This window comes from Orbicella faveolata, unplaced genomic scaffold (genome assembly GCF_042242905.1).
Source record: "Orbicella faveolata isolate gen_17 unplaced genomic scaffold, um_ofav_v1 contig_24, whole genome shotgun sequence".
Classification (NCBI taxonomy): domain Eukaryota; kingdom Metazoa; phylum Cnidaria; class Anthozoa; order Scleractinia; family Merulinidae; genus Orbicella; species Orbicella faveolata.
In genome coordinates this window covers 9,773,500-9,795,937 of record NW_028301552.1, presented here as the reverse complement: position 1 = coordinate 9,795,937, position 22,438 = coordinate 9,773,500, and the positions used below count along the sequence as shown (strand labels likewise).

Sequence of the window (22,438 nt, the reverse complement as noted above, 5' to 3'; positions counted from 1 at the left end):
CAAATGTTGTAATTTAATTTGAGTAGCGTGCTGGTTATGCGACGCGTGATCGTCTTTGGAAAGTACCAGAAGCCGTGTAAGGGCCTGTTGGGTGGAACAGGGAAATTCTAATTCGCGCACTTTGGACATTTGCTTATGAGCAGCGTTTTGCCACACATTCTCGTTCCAATCTCAGAAAAGAATTTTTCCGTTGCCTTAACCGAGGGTTAGCCGTAATCTAGTCGTTCTAGAGAGGAAGCCGTTATAGGAAAGTAGCTTTCAAACTAACGTACAACGACAAAAACAGGAACAGGTGGCATATAAGACCGACGGTTAGCATTTAAACATAGACAAGTCGATTAATTTCCATCTATTTATTGACATTTCAAGCCAAGTTAGTTAGTTTTAAGTTGGTTTAGTGCGGTCGTTTTCCATAACTTGCGTCGGTTTCTGCTGTCAGGTGTTTCACTCTAGACTTGTTCGTCTTCCGCTCTGGAGTCGCAATTCAGAGCTCGCGCGGCCTCACAGATGCTCCTTCGGGAACGAAACAACTGAAAACAGAAAAGTCTAATGAGTATATCAATGAATCGAAATTCTTTAACCCTCTGAAATCTCTATCCCTTGTTAATTACATCCTTTATTAAATGCACATTGCTTGTCGCTTCTGAAGAGACCGGCGGCAAATTGAGACATGAAAGAAGAATATTTGCAAGCGGCTGAGACTGAAATGAAAACTTTCGCGCGTTTTCCAGCCTCTATGCTAATTTTTATATACCGCGAAGTTTCACAGCTGGTACCGCACAATTACTCCCTTGCAAACAAAATTTTCTTTTTACAAATAATTTCACGAGCGCGCGGGGTACACGAGAAAACAGTTTGGCAACTATTTCGTATGCACCAAGCGTGGAGACGTGTCTGATTAAATGCGATCACATGGCGGGTTCAAGTCCCAGTCTGACCACTTAGTTGGAGTTGTATCTCGGTAGCCCCTAGTTCAACCTCTCGGTTATGCTTGTAAATTGCCAACCCAGGCTGGTCTTCCCTCCGCCACTTGGGACTTTTAAGCCTGTCGTGTTCAGTTGATATATTTGTTTTTTTGTTTTTGTTTGTTTTTGTTTTTTTTTTTTTAAGTTTAAGTGGCATGCCTCTGAACCAGCTAGGTATAGCTAAGCGCATGGACCATAAGAAACAACAACATTTGAACATTTGAATGCAAAATATTGTATTTTGTCAAGGTTTTTTTTTCCATTATCAGCCTGTCTTTGTCGCATAAACGATGCTCTCCGGCGGCCATTTACGGGCATGGTAAAGGGTATAAAGGCACAAATCCATTGGATCACCTAGTCGATCAAAACCGGGAAAATAAATTACACAGCACTTCAATCTGTTTTCGTTAATAGCCGACATCTAGAAAACGGTCAACTGCCATATTGCCAAGAAAGCAATTCAAAATTGTCAGCTCAAACTAAGCTGATATGTTAAGTGGCAGTCAAAATGTTTCCGTGGAGACAGTCATTCATGTTGTATCCATCTTAAATCCTAAGCGTCTTTAGTTCCCTTAACGTCCTTGAACGCAATAGAACTAAATTAAAGGAGTCAAATCTGTTATTAAGATAAAACAGTTAACATGTAGGTGTCATTGATGAAAACAGGGAGGCGTTCCATTTGGGACTGGAAGAACCTATTTCTAAACGGGAAAGTTTAGCCCAGCACAAAAACAAACAAAACAAACTATTTGCGTGGGGCGTTTTTCTACTGAAAGGGGTTTTCAGTTCATATATGCCTATTTGGCCAAGAAAGTATTGAAACAAGTTTTAGCCAAATTTGAAGGAGAAAACTACCACCCAAACTTAACTAATTCATGAAGTCAATATTTCTTAGACATTAGAACTAAGAGTCAGAAAACAAAACCAAAATGACTTTTGGACTTTTTCATAAATAAGGCCGACTTCTGGAGCAAGATTGCATCAAAATCGTTTAACCCACCAACTCACTCTACCCCTCTGAGACCACTTCTCAGAAAACTAATTATTACAAAGTTTTTTATTTATTGCTTGGGTAAAGAGGTAAATAGTAAGAATTTTGAAACTAAATGGAACTGTTCAGTTACCTCGGACGTTTTTATTTCTTTTCTATTGGCAGCGTTCATTGATCCGACGGGAAGGGGAGCAAATGCTTCGCCATCATGAGAACAAGCCAACAGCAAAATGGAAACAACGAGGCACAGGAAAACCAACGAAGATGAGAACTTCTTCATAACGATAAACAAAACAGAGCAGAAAAGAACGTTGTTGAATGCTCCCCTGGTTGCCTTCGTTCAAATAGAATACCCCTTGCCAGGCATGCCAATCACTTCTTACAGATAAACATTGAGATTTTAAAAGAGGGTTTAATTAAGAGCGCCTTATTGAAACGAAACAAGGGTTCGATTACAAGGCAAACTTAGTTAATGGGCTTTTAATTGTCAGGAAAAGCAAACTTTAAAGCTCCGATAATTCTTTAACACAACCAAAATTTTGCACATTGTGGGGTTACCGTATATTAATTCTGCTTAGCCTTTCATTTGACTGTCCTTCCGTTTTCCTTTATTTGCAGCTGTTTTTTAAATGCTGAAACACCATCTGATACACATTTTAGCGAATTCAAGCAACCAGGACGACGACAACAAAGATAACGTCTATTAAGGTGTTACACTATGCACATTCGCTTGCACCTTTGTATGTTTTAATCATATGCACTTGCACCTTAATTGCACTATACAACATTGTCACGCACGTATCCAGATAGCATGTGTTTATTACTTGCAGCAACTTAATAAATTCAGTTTTGAATGTGTTACCGAACGACAAACATGGTGGCAGCGGTGGGATGTTTTTAGTAATCTAACGGATCTAGCGCCTTACCGACTCAACTATTCTTCAGTCTACAGCGATATGGCTTCGAACACCCCGTTTCCCGAGTTTAAGACAACAGGAGATGACAAGCACGACCTGGAAACATACATAGAAGATTTGACAGATTACTGCATCATGCAAAATTGGTTCGATCCATCGAAAGAAACTGACGCACTGAAATGGACCAAGCCTGATAAAGCCATGGCATGTCTCCGGGCATCTCTATCTCCGGCAGCGAGAACGGTTTATAAATACAGCTTGGGTTTGGATGAAGCCGACCAAAAGAAGCCTCATTGTGTTGTCGCCGCATTGAGAGAGTATTATGGCGCTAGCGTTGGAGTGTCAGGGGAACGGCAAAAGTTTCTTCGTTTGCTGCAAAACGAAAACGAATCGATTGCTTCCTGGGAGACGCGAGTGCGTAATCAAGCAGCACAGTGTGAATATGAAGACTTCGCTGACGAGCTTATGAGGGACCAATTTATCGCCGGTTTAACGTCTGATACTCTTCGAGTGAAACTTATCGGGAAAGGGCATAAACATAAAAACACCGCCCAAACAAAGGTTACGCTACGAGAAGTTGTCGAAGTTACCAAAACGTTCGAAGCGACTGTGTTCGCGAATCAGCTCATGAAAACTGCCAGGAACACACAACAGGAACAAGTGAATTTTACGAGCAAATCAGCATTTGCAAATCCGCGGCAAAATCTGAAGCCGGTACAGCAATTGTCACAGTGTTTCTGGTGTGGCGGCAACCATCAACAGCCTCGTCAACAGCACTGCCCAGCATTTGGCAAAAGATGTGGAAAGTGTGGGATCTCTGGTCATTTCGCGCGCGTCTGTAGAGGTGGAGCAAGGCGACAAGGACGACAGCAGCAATCAAATTTTGTCGATGAAGACAACGGTGAAGAAGCATTTGTGGTGGATTGCGAGACACCCTCACAACCTGCATGGAAATTCTTTGCCCATTTACATCTCATACATGGAGAAAAAACAAAAGTAGTGAAAGTACAAATCGACTCGGCATCCACGTGTAACACCATACCCATCAGTCTACTCAGCGAGGTGTTTCCTGACGTAAAGATTTCGCGGACCAGAAGCAGGATTAACACGTATGGAAGCGAAACTATGCACCCTGAAGGCCAAGTAACTTTGTGTTGTGACAGAAGGGGCAAGATTCACACCATAGATTTTCTTGTGGTCAACGTGCCTAATGAGAAACCACCACTTCTCAGCGGAAGAGATGCACAAGCCCTGGGTTATTTGAAGATGTATGCTGATGAAGCAAACGCAGTTGAAGAAGAAATTCCGCGCAATATGCAGTCACCTCCACCACTAGGAAAACTGACAAAGGAAGACGTGCTTCACCACTACTCAAACGTATTTAAGCCAGGCCGGGGAAATCCTCTTGGAACCCCCTTGCACATCGAACTTGATCCTAATGTTACTCCAGTACACGCCTCAACGCGTCGAGTTTCCGTGGCAAAGTTGGACAGAGTAAATGACGAGTTAAAGAGACTATGCGATGAAGGCATCATAAGGCCGGTCACACAGCCTACAGACTGGCTCTCAAACATCCTGGTAAAAGAGAAACCGAACGGCAAACTTCGAATATGCATTGATCCAAATCAAACCATTAACAAGGCCATCAGAAGACCCAAGTACACAATACCGACGATTGAAGAGAAGCTTCCACAACTGACTAAGGCTCAAGTGTTCACAATTGTTGATGTATCTGAAGCTTTTCACACCATCGTGATGGATGAAGAGTCTTCTTTACTAACAACGTTCCAGGGACCAAATGGTCGCTACTGCTACACTCGCATGCCATTTGGGATCGCCTCTACAGGTCCCATCAAGTTATTGTTCCAGCCACTTTACGAGACGAGATGTTACAGAAAATACACAAAGCACACCAGGGAGCTGACAGCAGTATAAGACGGGCACGCGAGTCCCTGTCCTGGCCAGGAATGCAAGCAGCAATCAGAGAGAAATGTTTATCATGTGGACTTTGTGCCCAATACCTAACTGAGCGACCACAAGAACCAATGAAATCCCATGAGATACCCACTAGACCGTGGTCCAAAATAAGTGCCGACCTTTTTCAGCTGGATGGAAGCAACTACCTCGTTATGGTCGACCATTACAGCGACTTCTTTGAACTAGACCCCCTCAGCGGGAACACATCAGCTAACACAGTTATTCGAGCCATGAAAAGACAATTTGCTCGACATGGAATTCCAGACGAGTGCATAACCGATAACTGCCCACAGTTTGAAAGCCATGAATATTCACGTTTTGCTCGAGAATACGGTTTCATCATACGCAAATCATCACCATACCACAGCCGAGGGAACGGAAAGGCGGAGTCCGCAGTCAAAATTGCAAAGAACATTCTGAAAAAGTCTCGCCATGAGGACCCCTATCTGGCCCTCCTAGCATACCGAAACACACCCCAGCAGGGATACAATTACTCGCCAGCACAACGCCTAATGTCTAGAAGACTGCAGGACATCATTCCCACAGCTCCGCGTCAACTTGTTCCACAGACAGTGTCCCCAAGTCTAGTACAAGAAAAAATTGCGGAAAGAAGACGGAGATCTAAGGCTCAGTACGACAAGCGGGTGTCGGCGCCGCTAACCGAGTTCTCAAAAGGAGAAAAAGTGTATGTGAAACCTAGGCCTACGAACAAACACCAACCCTGGATCTATGGGGAGGTAATTGGAAGACCCGCACCAAGGTCCTGCCTCGTGAGCACAGCAATGGGACCAGTCCGGCGAAACCACGCACAAATCAGGGAGGCAAAGGCAGAACCTGCAGTGGGCAACTATGATGAAAAATTGGACCGATTGGAAACTGCATCCCTACCATCTGAAAGTGGACAAACAGAGGAAACGGATCAGCCGTTGGACCAAGAGCCTACACCGCCACCTCGCCGTTCAACAAGAGAACGTAGACTTCCCTCACGATTCAACGACTTCCTTATGGAATGAACACTTTAATGACTTTCTTGCGGAGATGTAAAGACTTTGTTTACATGAACACCTTAGTTTAATGACTTTCTTGCGGAGATGTAAGGACTTTGTTTACTCATGAACAGTTCAGAGAAATTATGTTTAGGTCCACTATATAATGGACATTCTATTATTGATTTTATCTTCCAAAAGGGGAAAGGTGTTACACTATGCACATTCGCTTGCACCTTTGTATGTTTTAATCATATGCACTTGCACCTTAATTGCACTATACAACATTGTCACGCACGTATCCAGATAGCATGTATTTATTACTTGCAGCAACTTAATAAATTCAGTTTTGAATGTGTTACCGAACGACAAACAAAGGAAATAAATATGTGTTTTACTTATGAATCTCGCGATACTTTAAAGTCATTTAGTTTGTTTAAAATAAACGTGGAACACAGCGTTAATTCGAAAGATTAATTAACCAAAATTTAATTAATAGCCGTCGTGATTCACGTTCTCGAGACAACACAGAATTGTTCCAGTTTCACAATGTTGTTTTGCTGTTTTGAATGGACGGTCCATTTAGCTGAATCAGCAATAAGCTGAATTCTACCTGCGCAGACTGCATTACGAGCTTTCAATGAACGAGAATTTGGACAGTTAAAATTTTACTCCATTCCTCGGCTATCCGGTGAGTGAATGGCCAGTTTCCTCTATGATACGCGCCTGCAGGGAACCACGGTAGTTGTATTCATCATTTTGGATTGGATGTTTGTTTTGATGAATACAGCTACCAGGATTCCCTGTGGGTGAGTCAATTGACTATTTTGCAGAACTCAATTTTAGGGATTATTTTAAAAAAAAAAAAAAAAAACCTCGTTATTACTTATCTGACAGTGACAATTTTGGTAAATTTTCAGTTATCAGTGCAACGAGCCCCACCCTCACCCTCGGTGTGCGGAAATTTCAAAACGATAAAAGTTGCGTTTTGAGCAATGGATTTACCACTGATCTCGTTTATGTGCGCGTGGTGTACAGCAAGGTGACCCTTCAGTCGTGTAAGGGAATGAAATCCCGACAGAAAAAATAAACTGGCCCTCCCGATTGGAGTTTGGCAGTAAAAAAAAAACCTATGACAAAAACCACAAACAGAGCTAATTCGAGTCTTGAATGCAATATGCCTTCCACGTACTTTTTTCAACGGAGAGATCACGACGCATGAGGGCCAAAGCCGAGAGGAAGCCCTTAAACCAAATAGTGCACCCCAAAAACATCATGAAGATTCGAAACTGGAACGTAACAACACTGTACAGAAGTAAGAACATTGTACAGACCAGAAGAGAAATGACTAGTACAGGCGTTGGCATCATGGGATTAGTGAAACACACTGGATAGGACAGGGAAGTCTCTTACTATGGCGTTCATGTCTCCGGTGACAAGAATGGTAACGAATGCGAAACGTGGAAAATGAACAAATGACAAAACAAAACCGTCGATATGTTCCAAAATACCTAACTACGAAGAATCCTCCGAGTTAATTGGCAAGATCATGTCAGCATGGAAGAGCTTCGAGAAAGAGTCGACATGAAACCAATGAGCAAATAAATAAAATGGAGAAGATGGAAGATGATTGGCTATATACTGCGGCCGGATTACAGAAACGTCTGCAACATACCAATGACCTAGACACCCGAAGGTAGAAAAAGGAGAGCCACCTGGAAGCCAACGCTAGAGAAAAAGTAGAACGAAGCCTGGACCGAAGTACGTAGAGCAAGCTAGAGCAGCAACAGACAGAGAAGAATGGCGACGCATGTATGTGACACCTTGTCAGCTAGTCGTGGTGTCAGCGATCCGCACATACGTCTTCTTCGAAAGAACGAAATAAATCTTGTCACCAAACCTTACAATACCTGCTACAAGAATTCCCTCTTCCAAAGTTCAGGCTACCCATTAATCTCCACACAAATGTGGCATATAAAATTCCTTTTGCCGATTCTCCTGAGAACTATTTTGGCGAGAATGGAAGGTTTTTTTCCAAGAGGAAAGGAAACACATCCAGAATGTAAAAACATGCAAAATAGGGATTAAATTGGATTCGCCCATGCATGGTCCAAAACCATTCTATTTAAATGAGATTTGATTGTCAATTTAATAGTATCGGTGAAGTTTTGAATGGATCATCAGTGCGAGGTTGTGATAGAGGTATATTTACGAATACAATTGTCCTGCCTTCATTAAAAGGAGACAGGATATTTATCCGTTTGATAGCATTCTAAGGCTTGATAGGAATTCATCTGCTTTACCGGTGAAGGAAGTGTAGTGCAGAGGAGGAACGATAACAGCAATAAAAATGTAATTATGAATCGCGGTTAAAATTTTGGCTTTTAGTCTTGAATTATAAATGCCCAAACAATGGGTTTTTTTACCTTGTATGTGGCCTTATTTGAGCTTTTCTTATATTTCCTTCGGTAAAATTTTCCAAACTTTTTACAACACATCAAATCCGGCGGGATACGAATTTTAAACACGAAAAAAGGAAGGGTTTGTACAGGCAGTTTTTTTTATTATTATTTTGCAAATTTATGTCTCTTAAAGCTGAGGAAAGACTGGTCCGATAGATTTCCCTGAAAAACGAGCTCCAACTAAAGTAAAACACTTATTCGCCAGTCTACCAAATTTTACGGAGTTTCACCGAAGGAAGCTCGAGGAAATTCACTGTCAGTTTTGCTTTTTGTGCTCATGTTGACAGGGTCTAAATAGAACTGTTCAGTTACCTCGGACGTTTTCATTTCTCTTCTTTCAGCAGCGTTTATCGATCCCTCGGGAAGGGAGCAAATGCTTCGCCATCATGAGGACAAGCCAACAGCAAAACGGAGACAGCGAGGCACAGTAAAGCCAACGAAGATGAGAACTTCTCGATAACGATAAACAAAACAGAGCAGAAGAGAACATTGTTGAATGCTCCTCTGGTTGACTTCGTTGAGACGAATACACTTTGCCGGGCATGCCAATCACTTCTTGCAGAAAAATATTGAGATTTTTAAAGAGCGTTTTATTAAGAGCTCCTTATTGAAGCGAAACAAGGGTTTAATTAAAAGGTGGATTTTTGCTGATGGGTTTTAAATTAACTGAAAAAAAAAACGACAAACTTAGAAAAATGGCAGTGAAAAAAACAAGCCGCCGAACAAATACAATTTTGAGCTTTCTCCTTAAATCATGTTTTGATTTTGATTATCAAGTCAAAGTTTTTATTGACAATTTAGCAGGTCTTTCAAGGAAACAAACTGTATTTCTATCTAACTTGCAGGATCATTAAAACTCCAATAGCTCTTAATGCAAAAACAACTTTTTACGCTGTAGGAATACCGTATATTAAAGTAAAACACTTATTCGCCACCCTGCCAAATTTTACGGAGTTTCACCGAAGGAAGCTCGAGAAAATTCACTGTCAGTTTTGCTTTTTGTGCTCATGTTGACGTCATAAAATATCAAAAAACACTGACGTTTCCTTTGAGTACGCGCAGATTACTTGAGATTTCGTCCTCAGTGCGCGTGCAATCGTAAAACTATAGGGAGCCACTTTAACCGTTCCCCAGTTTGCCGCGTTCTGTTATGACAGCTGATAAATCCAATGTTGCCGAACTGGTTTTATCGTTTGACTTAGTTCAAAAGTTTTAGGGAGGGGTTCCCATTTGGGGCCGAGAGAAAAATCCTGTTTTCTGAAAAGACATTAACAGACTAAACGCGTGGTGTGTTTCTATTGCAAAGGGTTTTCACTTCCTATATGCCGATTTGGCATATATGAACTGAAAATAAGCTTACACAAAGTTTTGAGGAGTAAACTACTACTAATTAAGTTCAGAAGTTCAGAATTTTGAGACTTAAAAACTAAGAGTCGGGAAGCAAAGCTAAATAGCTTTTGGAGTATCTCGCCCATTGTTACTGTGCATCCTTTCTGCGCACGAAATTCATGTCGCAACGTCACGGCACGTCATACATCAAGCCAGCGCTCTAAGGAAGAAATATACGCAAATACAGTTTCTGGCCCGGGTGTACTAGCTTCTTCTGCAATTTACTCTGTTCAATGCTCGTTGAGCCCTATATTTCTTTCCGTATATGAAATCCTTGGCCCATTTTATCCATTTTAACAGAAAAAAAAAAACAGGAAAAATCTATTCGTCAAAAGTTACCAATTTTCCGCTTTTTTCCGCTCTCGGGTAAGCGGAGTTTTCTTCGAATGTGGACGGGCAAGGCTAATATTTTTTTCTTTTTCTAGGCCTATTCAATCTCAAGGAACGCCATCAGCTTCAAAAGTGTACTAACTATACTCAGTTGTGTTGATTTAAGCATGCTCACCTGATCGAAATTTCACTAATGTAGCTTTTTTTCCGATAAAAACGCATGGTCCTCAACGCGTCTTACGTCGAAAACGAGCACGGTGACCCCCCCACTTTATGTTTTTTTATTTTTTTATTTTTTTATTTTTTTTTTTCGGCTTTTTGGCAAAAGTTGATCATTACCTTACCTCATGATAAGTATTAAAAATGTATATTCGTGGGAAAAGTTTGGGCGCGAACGTCCTTAAGGCTATTTTCTGTAGCACGGTTTCATCAAAATCGTTACATTCCAACAACATGTAGAAAATCTGAACGTCTTGCCAACATTTGGAACACAACTCAGACATAACTAATTATTCCTGAGTTTTTTGTTGTTTCTTACTTTCAAAACCTGTAAAAAGGGTAATGAGAGTAAATGACGTTATTGAGAAAGATTATAATTTAAAATAACCACGATGAATTATTAAAACCTTTCGGGGGAGTTCAGTCGTCTTAATGCTTCTTTCAAATTCAAATTTTTTAATAAATTCAAATTTGGTTAATTTTCTCCGATTCTATCATTCCTCTGAAACGTTCTGTAGCACTTTTCGAAAATGATGTGCAATTATATTTTGTTTCCTTTATTCAACTCGCGAAAATATGCAAATCGAAGGCACATAATGGTAAAAGACAGAGTAATACAAATTGTAAGGGATATCGATGGAGCATTTTACACCGTTTGCGACGTAAAAAACTATGAGGTCCTAAAGAGATAAAGTTTAAAAATTGCTTATTATGGTAAACAGGCTCGGGCTAAACCCGTTGAGAATTAATGGCAAGTTCTTAGAGGATCTTAGTCGATTGTTAAATACAGATAAGATAACACAGCAGGAATTTGGCGTATGTTTGTGTTCAGAAACAACGTCTGCGTCTACTGATGAGAAAGAGAGGTTTTGTGCAAAGAGGAAGTCGTATTAATTTGAGGCGCGTGATATCATGCAATCAGTAGGAGTCAAACCCTGGTGTGCGACAATTCAAAATATCGCTATTGAACATTATTTCCTTGTCCTTTATTTACTGCTGGGTAAGGAAGTAAATTTCTCAAGCTCACTAATAGCTTCTCAAACTTAAACCAAGGAAATCATGATCGCGACGATGTTTGGATATGTGGCCTAGATTAGCAAAGATTTTCACAATTTCATTTCTCCGTTTTCTCTTTAGTTTTAGTTTCGATAGAGAAGATGTATCAAGCACCCTAGACTGTGCTTGACCGCGTTTCCAAACATTTTGAATTGAAGTTCGTTAAAAAAAAAATTTTTAAAAATAAAAAACCCACTACGCATCGTATTTTCAACTCTCGTCTCTTTGTTTAGAAATTTGGTCAAACACGGTCTTTTGTGTTTGATCATAGCTATGGTTTGATTTATTACTGGAAGTATTTTCTATCTACGCCGGACAAACTCGAAAACGCAGCTTTATTTCTTCGGTTAGGCCTACCGTCCACACTAATCCGTCACCAACACGCAGCTTTCAAACCGGATGAATTTGAAAACGCCGGTTTTTCGTTTTCGTGTGGACGGCAAACAGTTTGAAAACGGAGTATTTTGAAAACGACGACCTGACGATAATAAATCATGTGACTTTCCGTTCCCGAGTTTTTGAATACAATGACCAAAATGACCGGTAATTTTGTGTTTTAAAATTCCTCCGGCGTAGTTTGGACAGAAAACATTTGATGCGTTTTCAGAGTGAATCCTTTGTTTTCAAATTTGTCCAGCGTCGTGTGGATTGGGTCTAAATGGAACTGTTCAGTTACCTCGGTCTTTCCCATTTGTCTTCTTTTAACACCGTTTACCGTTCCCGGGGGAAGGGGAGCAAGTGCTTCGCCATCATGAGAACAAGCCAACAGCAAAACGGAGACAGTGAGGCACAGGAAAACCAACGAAGATGAGAACTTCTTCATAACGATAAACGAAACAGATCAGATTAGAAGAGAACGTTGTTGAATGCTCCACTGGTTGACTTCGTTGAAAAGAATACACCTTGCCGGGCATGCCAATCATTTCTTATAGATAAACACTGCGCTTGATTTGAAAGAGAGTTTAATTAAGAACCCCTTACTGCAGCGGAACAAGGCTTCAATTAAAAGGTGGATTTTTGTTAATGGGGTTTTAAATTAGCCAAAAGAAAAAAGCAAACTGAGAAAAATGGTAGTGAAAAGAACTGGGGCGCCAAACAAATAAAATTTTGAACTTTCTCCCTAGATAACTTTTTTATTATTATCAAGCCGAAGTCTTTATTGACAATTTAGCAGGTCTTAAAGGAAGCAACCTGTATTTCTATTTAACTTGCAGGATCATTACTTAAACCTTCAATAGTTCTTAATGCAAAAACATCTTTTTACACCGTAGGAATATCGTATATATTAATTCTGCCTGACCTTTTTTTTGGCGCTCCGTCCGTTAATTTCTATTTGCAGCTGTTTCAAATGGCGGAACACCATATGATGCACACTTTAGCGAATTTAAGCAACTACGACGGCAACGCCAAGGATAACGTCGATTAGGAAATAAATTTATAGTTTACCTACGGATCTTGCGATACTCTAAAGTCACTTAGTTTGTTTAAAATTGTCAAAACTGTCTTGAAAATGAACATGGAATACAGAGTTAATTTCGAAAGATGAATTAACAACTGACTTGGTAGTCGTAGTTCATGTTTTCGTCGTTTTGCAGTTTTGCATCGGCGGTCCATTCAGCTGAATCAGCAATTAGCTGAATTCTGCCTAAGTAGACTTCTGCAAGCTTTCTATAAACGGAAATTCGGACAGTTAAAATTTTAGCCAATTCCTCAACTATCAGGTGAGAGAATTTTGCAGACCTCAATCTTTAGGAATCATTTTGAAAAAAACGCGTTATTTCCTAACTGACAGTGACAATTATGGCAAATTCTTAGCCATCAGTGAAACTGGACCCATAACTTGTAGAGCATAATAAACAGTACTACATCACAATATTTTTTAACCGCATTCATTTGAATGGTCATACACTGGAGTTAGATCCACAAAGTAAAATGAGTTAGAACACCTTGTGCTATCTAATAGGCCGAGCTGCGTCAAAAGCAACTTTAATAACTTTCAAATGGGCTTGGCGTTTTCACCGACGGAGTGAGGAAAATAACCTTTAAACTTTTAGTCTAAAAGCTTAGTTATATTTCCTTTATGTGGTTAGCACTTAAATTTAAAAAACTCATTTTCACAAGGCTAAAAGGACATGTTTCACTTATCTTCTTCCCCTGACGATGACACAACGTCGAAAACGCCTTTTTTTTAATTATTATTATTTTTTACACTTTTAAGCATATAGCTGTAAGCCCCAGGCGAATATTATGGACACGTAAATTAAAATTGCAGAAATTTAAAATGGCCACTACGCGTCTTGATTTTCATATCACGACGTCAGTTACTCATTTTCCGTGATCATGTGGTATCACGTAAAAATCGTGCGTTTAAATGTCCATGGTTTTCAATTGCGTCTATTCATAACCATTTAGCCAAGTGCTCCATTAGTTAAGATGTTAGTTTATACAACGCATTGGAACCATTAAGAAAGAACATTTTCATCTGACTAATTAAGTGTGCCCTTCAGTCACATAAACTTTGCTACGTGTTCAACATAATATATTCAAATAAAAATTTAATTTAAAGGCTCTTTCCTATGGAAAAGTGCATCTCAGGTTTCGGCATGAAATTTTAGCGAGGCCAAACGGAAAGGCAGCTTAAAGTTAGACGCTCAAAACTTGAGTGCGAAAAGGGCGAGATAGAGAGCCGAAGCCCGACTTAGTCCGACCCTACTGAACAATAAGCGAACGACTTTCAGAATGTAAATTCATGCATGTTGCGCAACTGAACAAGTCATGATTTGTCGACAGCTGGGGTTCACGTGTCCTACCTCTTACGCAAATTGTGAAAAAAACTACCAAAGAAATGGGAAGGGTGCTATGAGATTAGCGAGACTGCCAATCTTGAGACTGTTAAGAAAGATGTCTTTTCAAGAAAAACTTGCGTTCAAGCAGCAAAAAAAAAAAAAAAAAGACAAGAACTTAAGGTAAATAAATGTAACTGGTGCGAAGCGCTGGAAAACGTGAATGAGCAACTCAAAAGTGGTATTGGTGTAACTTCTCTTTGTTTGAGAATGAAGCGTGAGTTTTTCAAACCAATTACTAAATGTAGTAACGCGAAACTAAAAGCAGATTAATGTTGACTCTTAAGTGAAAACTGGTCCAGTGCCGAGCACTCTGTATCCACTAAGAAGAGTGTAACCCGCAAAACGAGTAAGATTAGATAAGTTAATAATGATATTTAAGGCAAACAGAAAACGACTGATTTGCGGTTTACCAATTGCTGTTCATTCTTCTCCTCTGCCTTGTTCTACGCACACGACGAATGAAGCGAAGCCCAGCAAACTTTTCAACGGAGCCCGGCATTTTCGACAGGCGCTCAGTTTCTCACGAATTCCTTTAAAATTGAAGTCAACATGTTTTACCCACAAAATGAACTAAAACAGCGTATCTCGAATGAAGTATATACAATTGCTATTGTACTACAAAAATGCAGTTCTTAGGCAAATTTTCCCGGCGTTTTTTATTTCTCGTAAAACTTCTCCTCGTCGTGTTGAAAAAATCGTCACATGGTCATGTCCCGCGTTTGCCGTTTGCCATAAACGAAGTTTCCTGCGAACATCACCAACCGCAAGAGGTCACGTGACCAGAGCCAGACCTCACAGAGGGTGACAAAGGGTTTTCGCGTGACGCTTGATCGCCCCAAAATTAGCAGCGTGATGCGTAATTGAGACCAAATTAGCCGCGTGACGTGGGACAGGCGATCATAACGTAATGCGTGATTTGCTATTTCACAAGCACGAGATGGATGATTTACCAATTAAATTTCAGTGATAAGTAGACATTCTTTGAACTAGAAGGATAGCATTCATTCAAAGTAAATAGTAAATAGAGTCTTAAAAAAGATCATCAAATCGCGGCAAACGTGACACCATTTTCTGGTTCTTTTCGTCCTTTTCTTAACCTATGATGTCTTTGATCTTCGTGGATCTTCATGGTATTATAGGTCCGAACAACTGTGATACAAATTATGGGAATAAGTCAATTGAAAATAGTTAAACTCTGCGAAAGGACTATGAGCTTCGGTGTTATTTTTGTTCATTTTGTCGACCGATCATTTTTGGCAGTACATCAGACCAAGAGAATATTCGAATCTGGCTATCGTATAAAAGGTCTGAGCGAATGTCGTCCAAAAGGGCTGAAACGATAGCACACGTACGCGTTAGAGTTTTGCGTCATTTCATACCGCTCGAGAAGGCAGTTGTGTAAGCAACGAGAGACTACACAAGGAAAACGTTTGTGTGCCACTTAATGAAGGTCGCCATAAAGACCTAACTGAATTCAAAAGCCACGTTATATCCTTTACAGACAAAAACGTTGCCGCACAGAAAAGGAATTGCAGGTGCAAAGCTTTGACACAAATATTGCCTGTATATTAGAGCATGGCAAAGGTGGCGTAGACTTCTTCTCAATTCGTATACAAGATCTCTGCCAACTTAGCCTGTGAACAGGCTTCCGATTGTGTTGTAGGGGAATGAAAAAAACAGGCGGGCAGAGATAGCCGAGAGTGGTCTGGAGAGGGAAAAATCCCACCACGCCAGGCTCGCTTCGCTCGTCCCATTTTATTTTTTTCGCGCTTGTCGGGTGCCTGTCCACAGACGGTGAAAACTCTCCCAGATTATCCAGGAGCCTCATGGACACAGACCGAATCTCCCGGTCTCCCGTAAGGGTCACCACTTTTATTTCCGGGGGGAAAATTATTTCAAAATAAAAATGAGCGATAGAAATTTTACACAACGTTTCGATGTCGTCATGACATCATTATCAAGTGACAAGAAAATAACAGTTCAACAGGGTTATACATGCGGTGAGAGGTGTGATTGTTCATTAACGAATCCGTTTAAACAAATAGTTTCGCGCGGATGGAATCCGATTGCATGTTCAGGCTAGGTTTCTTCTTTCTAATAAACAGCATTTCGTAAATCAAACAATCCAGTTTTCCGTTGCATTTCTTTAGGACGGAAAAATTATTGGCAAGGTCGTCGATGTTATAAAGGCCGTGATGGTTCTTTAAATGCTTTCCGATTGCGGAGAACCTGTATTCATCAATACGTTGGTGCAAATGCCGGCTGGTATACCCGAGATACTCTGCATCGCACAGATCACATTGGTAATTGTATACTACGCATTGTTGGCGGATTAATTAGAGGTGGTTTTGGTTCACGCATCTTGAGATCTTCACAGATTTTGCGACTCTTGAATACTGGTTGAAGAGTGTGATCGATTTTCTTGCTCAGGTCAGATAGTTGTTTTTTCACTTCATCGGCCGACGTTTGATCTTTAAATGGCAATACCACTCGGTGAACAGTAACTTCGTTGACGGGTAGTTGAGGTGGCACGAGAGGATCTTTGGTCATCATTGAGGTGACAAAGTGAGAAATGATGGAGTTAATTAGGCTTTCAGGGTACTTGAGGTTCGTAAACATCAGCTTCAGGCGATCACATTCAGTCACGAAAGACTCCCATGTGGATGACAGGTGAAAAGCACGGTTTACCATGGTTTTAATGAGCGATTTCTTGTACCTTTTGTCCACATGGCTTTGGTGATGGAGTAGTAGGCCGGTATTTGTTGGCTTCCGGTAAACACTGGTTTCCAGTTTGTGACCTTTCTTAAGTATTTCCGTACCAATAAATGGTAGCTTGTTGTCAGAAGCTAGTTCCGTTGTGAAATTTATGGCTTCTGCTGCTGGCACATCCTTCATCGTGGCAAGCGTGCCATCGACGTACCGCCTATAAAACTCTGGGAGCTTGTTGTCATGTTTTAATTTCTCTTCGATGGAGCAGAGAAATGCGTTTGCCATAAGGGGTCCCAAAGGTGAGCCCATTGCCACTCCGTCAGTCTGTTCATAAAGCTTGCCATCGAACTGGAACAATTGGTTATTAGTTGCTCAGTTAGAAAAAATTATTGGAATAATTAATATTGTGATCAATGATGTCAAAAGTTTTAGCTAAGTCGAGAAAAACAACGGATGTGACAAGACCATTATCGATGTTGAAGTACCATTGATTGGTAGCGTCAAACAAAGCTGTGGCGGTTAATGTAATGATCGAAAGCCTGATTGATATTTGTATAGCAATTTGTTATCCAAAAGGTATAAACAGAGTTGGCTGTAAACAAGCCTTTCTATAATTTTAGACATTGAAGAGAGAATTCAGTGAAATTGGACGATAACTGTTAGGATTTGTTTCACTGTTGCCCTTGTGGAGTGAAAAAACCCTCGCAATTTTCCAATCACTAGGAATATAACCACTAGCGATAGAATTGTTAAAAAGTAAACAAAGGGGCTCGGCAATAATATTCGCGGCGACCTTGAGTAATTTGTTTGGAATGCGAACGAGACCGGCAGATTTATTAGCGACCGAGTTTTTGAGGAGATTCAACACATCACTCGAATTAATAAAGGTTAATTGAAAAACGGATGAAGCTGGGGTTATGAGAAGATTAAGAGCCTTGGTAGTGCTTGGAAGTCTTGAAGCTAGATGAGGCCCGATATTCGTGAAGCGGTAATTTAGGAAATCAGCAATTTCGTCTTGATTGCATTCTCGTCCCCAGAGGCCACACTCCTTTTGGTCAGCACCAAGAATCGCGACCTCTGGATAGGTCCAGTGAGAATCCGGTTCTGATTGGTTTCAGTTTGCAAATACTATAGAATGAGACCGGAACCAATCAGACTTGTCAGACTTGACTCTGAGCGTGCGAAGAGTGACGCGAAGTCCGTGAATCGCGGACTTCCGCTGTTGGACTTAGCCAGAGGTCGCGATTCTTGGTGCTGACCAAAAAGAAGCGCGGCCTCTGGGGACGAGAATGCCTTGATTGTTGATACAATGTGCTTCATCGACATTAATTTCGTTGATAATAGAGTCCTTTTGTGATCTACCTGTATTGAATTAATTGTTTTCCAAACTTCTTTGGGATTACTTGAGTTTTCAGAGAATTTAGCGTTGTAGAAGCGTTTTTTTAATCTCTCTGTTAACTTGGTTTCTAAGCGATTGTCGTAGAGACTTAGAGACTATAATAAGTGAACATTCTAAGTACATTTTCTTACGCTATTTTATTGTTATTTGTAATCAAGCGAGTTGCGGTCAGCGGTTTCTGTTTACGTGATATGGTTCGTGTAACACACGCGAGAAACACATGGTTTTCTGTATGCTTTCATGGCCGCCTTGTGAAACACTTATTTTCTGAATATACATAGTTGAATGACACTTTGTCGACTCCTTGGTATTTCTTCATTGTAACTCTGTCTTCACGACAGCGACTTGTACTCTGACCAAAGTTTCAGGAATCATTACGTTTTTGAGCGTTTAATTTAGCTCTGTCTCTCTTGACATAAGTTCCGTGATGTCACGAGTGAGCCAAGGAGAAGCCTTCTCGGACGAACGCGCTTTGTCTTTGGCGGAGCGTCTTGGTCAGCTACAGAAAGAACCATATTTTCCCAGGTATTCCACAAATTTTCAGGATCATCGTACTGCTTCAGAGTTGGCTAAATCATTACGGAATTTGGGAGTATCAAATTTCGAGTAATCCCTGTATGAAATGCATGTATTTATGAGATTTGCCGGCTGTAACTTATATTTTGCGCACTTAGCAACTGGGTTACAGACTGCAGGTTCTGCGAAGAGTTGAAGGAACAATCCACCGCAGTTAACTCGTTTGAGACCGCGAGCGGGCATTGCTGAGTGTCATAGTTCGATTGAAGATGAAGAGAGGTTGCCTAGTTTTTCTCGCAAGATAGCGTAACCAGATCCTCGGGTTTGGAAGGTATGAGTTGAAGAATACCACTTCACTATGATATCACCCACCTTGAATGAAAACATTTTATCGCCTGGATCTTCTGAGATTTAGCCATCTTCCTTAAACTGGAATAATATCTTGACCAGACAAATAAAATCTTTAAAATCTGGCCCCATACCACTTGAATTGATTCTTCGTGTCCAAGTAGTTGAGTCGACTAGCTGCAATTTATGCTGAATTCTCGTTTGCAAGAGCCATTTTTAACGATTGAAAACCGACTACAATACAAAATAGTGGAGCGCGATAAAATACGTGTGAACTCTCTGAGAGTAGCCAAGGGAAAAGCACCTGATCTCCAAAGATTACAGAAGAAATAAGCTATAACCATCACTAGAGCACATCCTCCGATATCCATTTTCTGTAATCTTAATTGTTCTAAATCTAACGAATATTGCATGTTACATGTGGCGACCGTCGCGGAAGTAGTATGTATCAGGTGAATAGCTCGCTTGTCCCACATGAACTGTTAACAACTGGTTTATCGAGAAATGGTTGCAGAACCGATTTAATGAGATGCGTTATCATTATTAGCTCATTCAAGAGATGATCATACTTCACTTTCATCTACTACCGCAGTTCAAATATGAATTATTTCATATATACTTCACATCATTTCACTCACGGGAAGATATGAACTCAATTAATTGACCTCGCTCCCAATGTGTGGCTTCATAGCTCAGTTGGTAGAGCATCGCACCTTTATCGCGGAGGTCACGGGTTCGAATCCCGTTGAAGCCCTGATTTTTTTCAGGCTTCTTCTTTCCAGTTGCTTAAATTGGAAAATTTACTGCGATGATCATACTTCACTTTCATCTACTACCGCAGTTCAAATATGAATTATTTCATATATACTTCACTTGATCAAGGTCCTTAACGAGTTCCACTCCTGAATATTTATTTTGTTTACGGTGTTTATTTATGGTGCATTTCTCCTTTGCGCGGGACCCCCTCCGATTTTTTTCTCTTTGGACTCGTTGAAGAACGCCGTCTAATTATTGACTTCATTGGGAGCCTAGGAAGCTTAGGCCCGATCGTCCACACTACACCGGAGCAATTTCAAAACGCAACAATCACCGGTCGTTTTATATCTTTGTTTGAGGAAATCTCGGCCAGGGAAATCACCTTGCTTTCCTGATCCTATCGTGCTCGAAAAGGTCCGTTTTAAAATGTTTTCCGTCCGAAAATTCAAAGCCGGCGTTTTCAAATTCCTCTGGTGTGAAGAGCGTTTTCGAAAAGCTCCGTTTTCGTGATGGATTATTCTGGACCGTAGGCCTAACTGTAGAAATAAAGCTGTATGCGTTTTTAAATTCCTCCGGCGTAACGTGGACTGAGTCTGGAGCAAACCACGACGTCAATCAGCATCACCAAACAAAAGGTTTAATGTGCAAAACAAAGGCTGCACAACTGTGTTCAGTAAACCTTTGTACATTTCATCAGCCGTCCTCTGCAAAACAACAACGCAAAATGACCGCCAACGCGAACGATGAGTCGAACTGCTAATCAGTTTTCGTATCTCCATTTAGAATTACATTTTAAGCCTGAGCGAGCTTTTAGAGCCATAGGCATCCTGGGCCAATTCAGTTTTACAAGGCGTTGTCCTTGGCGTCGCCGTTGTCATTGTAAAGATCCCTATATTTGCATCTCGGATGCTGGAAGGTCGATACATTTGTTTAAGGTGGGGTCTATCATCCTCTTTGCTCATGTTTTATCCCAAGACCAATCGAACGCAGGTGAGAGTATCGTGTAAAAAGCGTAAAAAATCACATAAATTGCAGCTCTTTGTCAAGGTTCTTTTTAATTCAGCGATAAAGTTGCCGAGCCTTTCGGTAGGAAGTTTTTCCCTCCTGCTGAAACAACCTCGTTTACGTTACTTCGCCGATGCAATACCTTTTCATCTTCCCTATTACTACACGGCAATCGTTTGAATCTTCTTCTTCAGTATAGCTTAACGCTTTGAACACTTAAAGGCTATCGTCATCAATAACGTCCTTGAACATAGTGACTTGATACTCGGGGCTTTCCCGCTCCAAAACAAGTAATTATTACAGCATTTCTCTTTCCATAGCTTCCAGTTCTCGGGGATCTCGCTACTTAATTGACCTCAAATGTAAATGTTGCGGAGGCAATGATATCTGGTGGAATAACATTGCAATTTGTGATGCGTTAGGCAACGAGGAATCGGAAGTTGTTTTCGCTCGTAGGCATTCGTAGACGGTAGACGTTGTCGACGAATTTGAACTACCCTTTCGCTGCAACATGAAATACAGTAGATGGCAGAGAGAGCCTTAAACGAACGTTATCAATCAAGGCTTAATCTGGCTACTGTAACTCAAGATACACAAGGTGAACGCGTATTTTAATATATAACTGTATGTATAGCATAAATTACAAAGCCGTTACAGAACATAAGCGTGCATATAAAGAATGTTTGGCAAATTAGCATATTTAGCCTTAAATTAAGGTATGTCCGCCATTTTGAATAATCAAATCCAGCCGGTGTCAGAAACTCCTCTGACCAGTTTGGCCAATGACGTCAGTGGTTTCTCATTGGCTCAGAGCCAAGCCTTTTGTTCTTTCGCTTTATAAGTGCGACACTACCCGGATGGTCGGGCGGCCAGTTAACTCCACCGCAATATACTCTTAATCTCCCGAAAGACAATACCTCCTACATATATAATGAAGTATAATACCCACATACCCACATAGTAATATATCCACATAGACTACATCTCATTAATCCCCCACATATACCTACACACCTTACATCTTTTTAATCCTCTACATGTATCTACACATCCCACATCTCATTAATCCCCTACATAAACCTACACATCCTACATCTCATTAATCCGCTACATACCTACACAGCCTACATCTCATTAATCCCCCACATTTACCTACACAGCAATAGATCTTATTAATCCTTCGCATATACTTACACACACTACATCTCATTAATCCCCCACATATACCAACACAACCCACATCTCATTAATCCCCCACATATACCAACACAACCCACATCTCATCAATCCCCCACATATACCTACATAGCCTACATCTCATCAATCCCCCTTATATACCTACACAGCCTTCATCTCATTAATCCCCACGTATACCTACACAACAGCTTACATCTCATTAGTCCCCGACAAATACCTACACAGCCTACAGCTCATTAATCCTCTACATATACCTACACAGCCTACATCTCATTAATCCCTCACATTTACCTATACTGCGTACATCTCATTAAATCCCCCACATATACTTACACAGCCTACTTCTCATTAATCCCCTACATATACCTAC

General features: G+C 40.7%; 1 protein-coding gene, 1 long non-coding RNA gene and 1 pseudogene across 2 annotated transcripts; 1 reads left to right on the top strand and 2 right to left on the bottom strand.

Annotated features, from left to right (window-relative positions):
* Window positions 1–338: 338 nt before the first annotated feature.
* On the bottom strand, window positions 339–12,228 carry LOC110060923 (uncharacterized). The gene is made up of 2 exons (XR_002297920.2): window positions 11,969–12,228; window positions 339–530 (listed from the first exon to the last, which is right to left on the bottom strand). It is a non-coding gene; the product is annotated as an uncharacterized LOC110060923 (long non-coding RNA).
* Window positions 2,670–6,206, top strand: LOC149110316 (uncharacterized). The gene is made up of 2 exons (XM_089291706.1): window positions 2,670–4,209; window positions 5,561–6,206. Exons 1-2 carry the CDS (start codon window positions 2,712–2,714, stop codon window positions 5,701–5,703), a joined length of 1,641 nt encoding a protein of 546 aa, XP_089147832.1. The 5' UTR covers window positions 2,670–2,711; the 3' UTR covers window positions 5,704–6,206.
* A 3,938-nt stretch (window positions 12,229–16,166) lies between the features above and the next one.
* On the bottom strand, window positions 16,167–17,210 carry LOC149110315 (uncharacterized; annotated as a pseudogene).
* Window positions 17,211–22,438: the final 5,228 nt, after the last annotated feature.

What these genes read in the sequence shown, in the direction of transcription:
- LOC149110316 (XM_089291706.1), top strand. Translation starts at nt 2,712, where the DNA reads ATGCACTTGCACCTTAATTGCACTATACAACATTGTCACGCACGTATC. An exon ending in GCAGTCACCTCCACCACTAG is followed by an intron (nt 4,210 to 5,560) that starts GAAAACTGACAA and finishes AGGCCTACGAAC; the next exon opens with AAACACCAACCCTGGATCTA.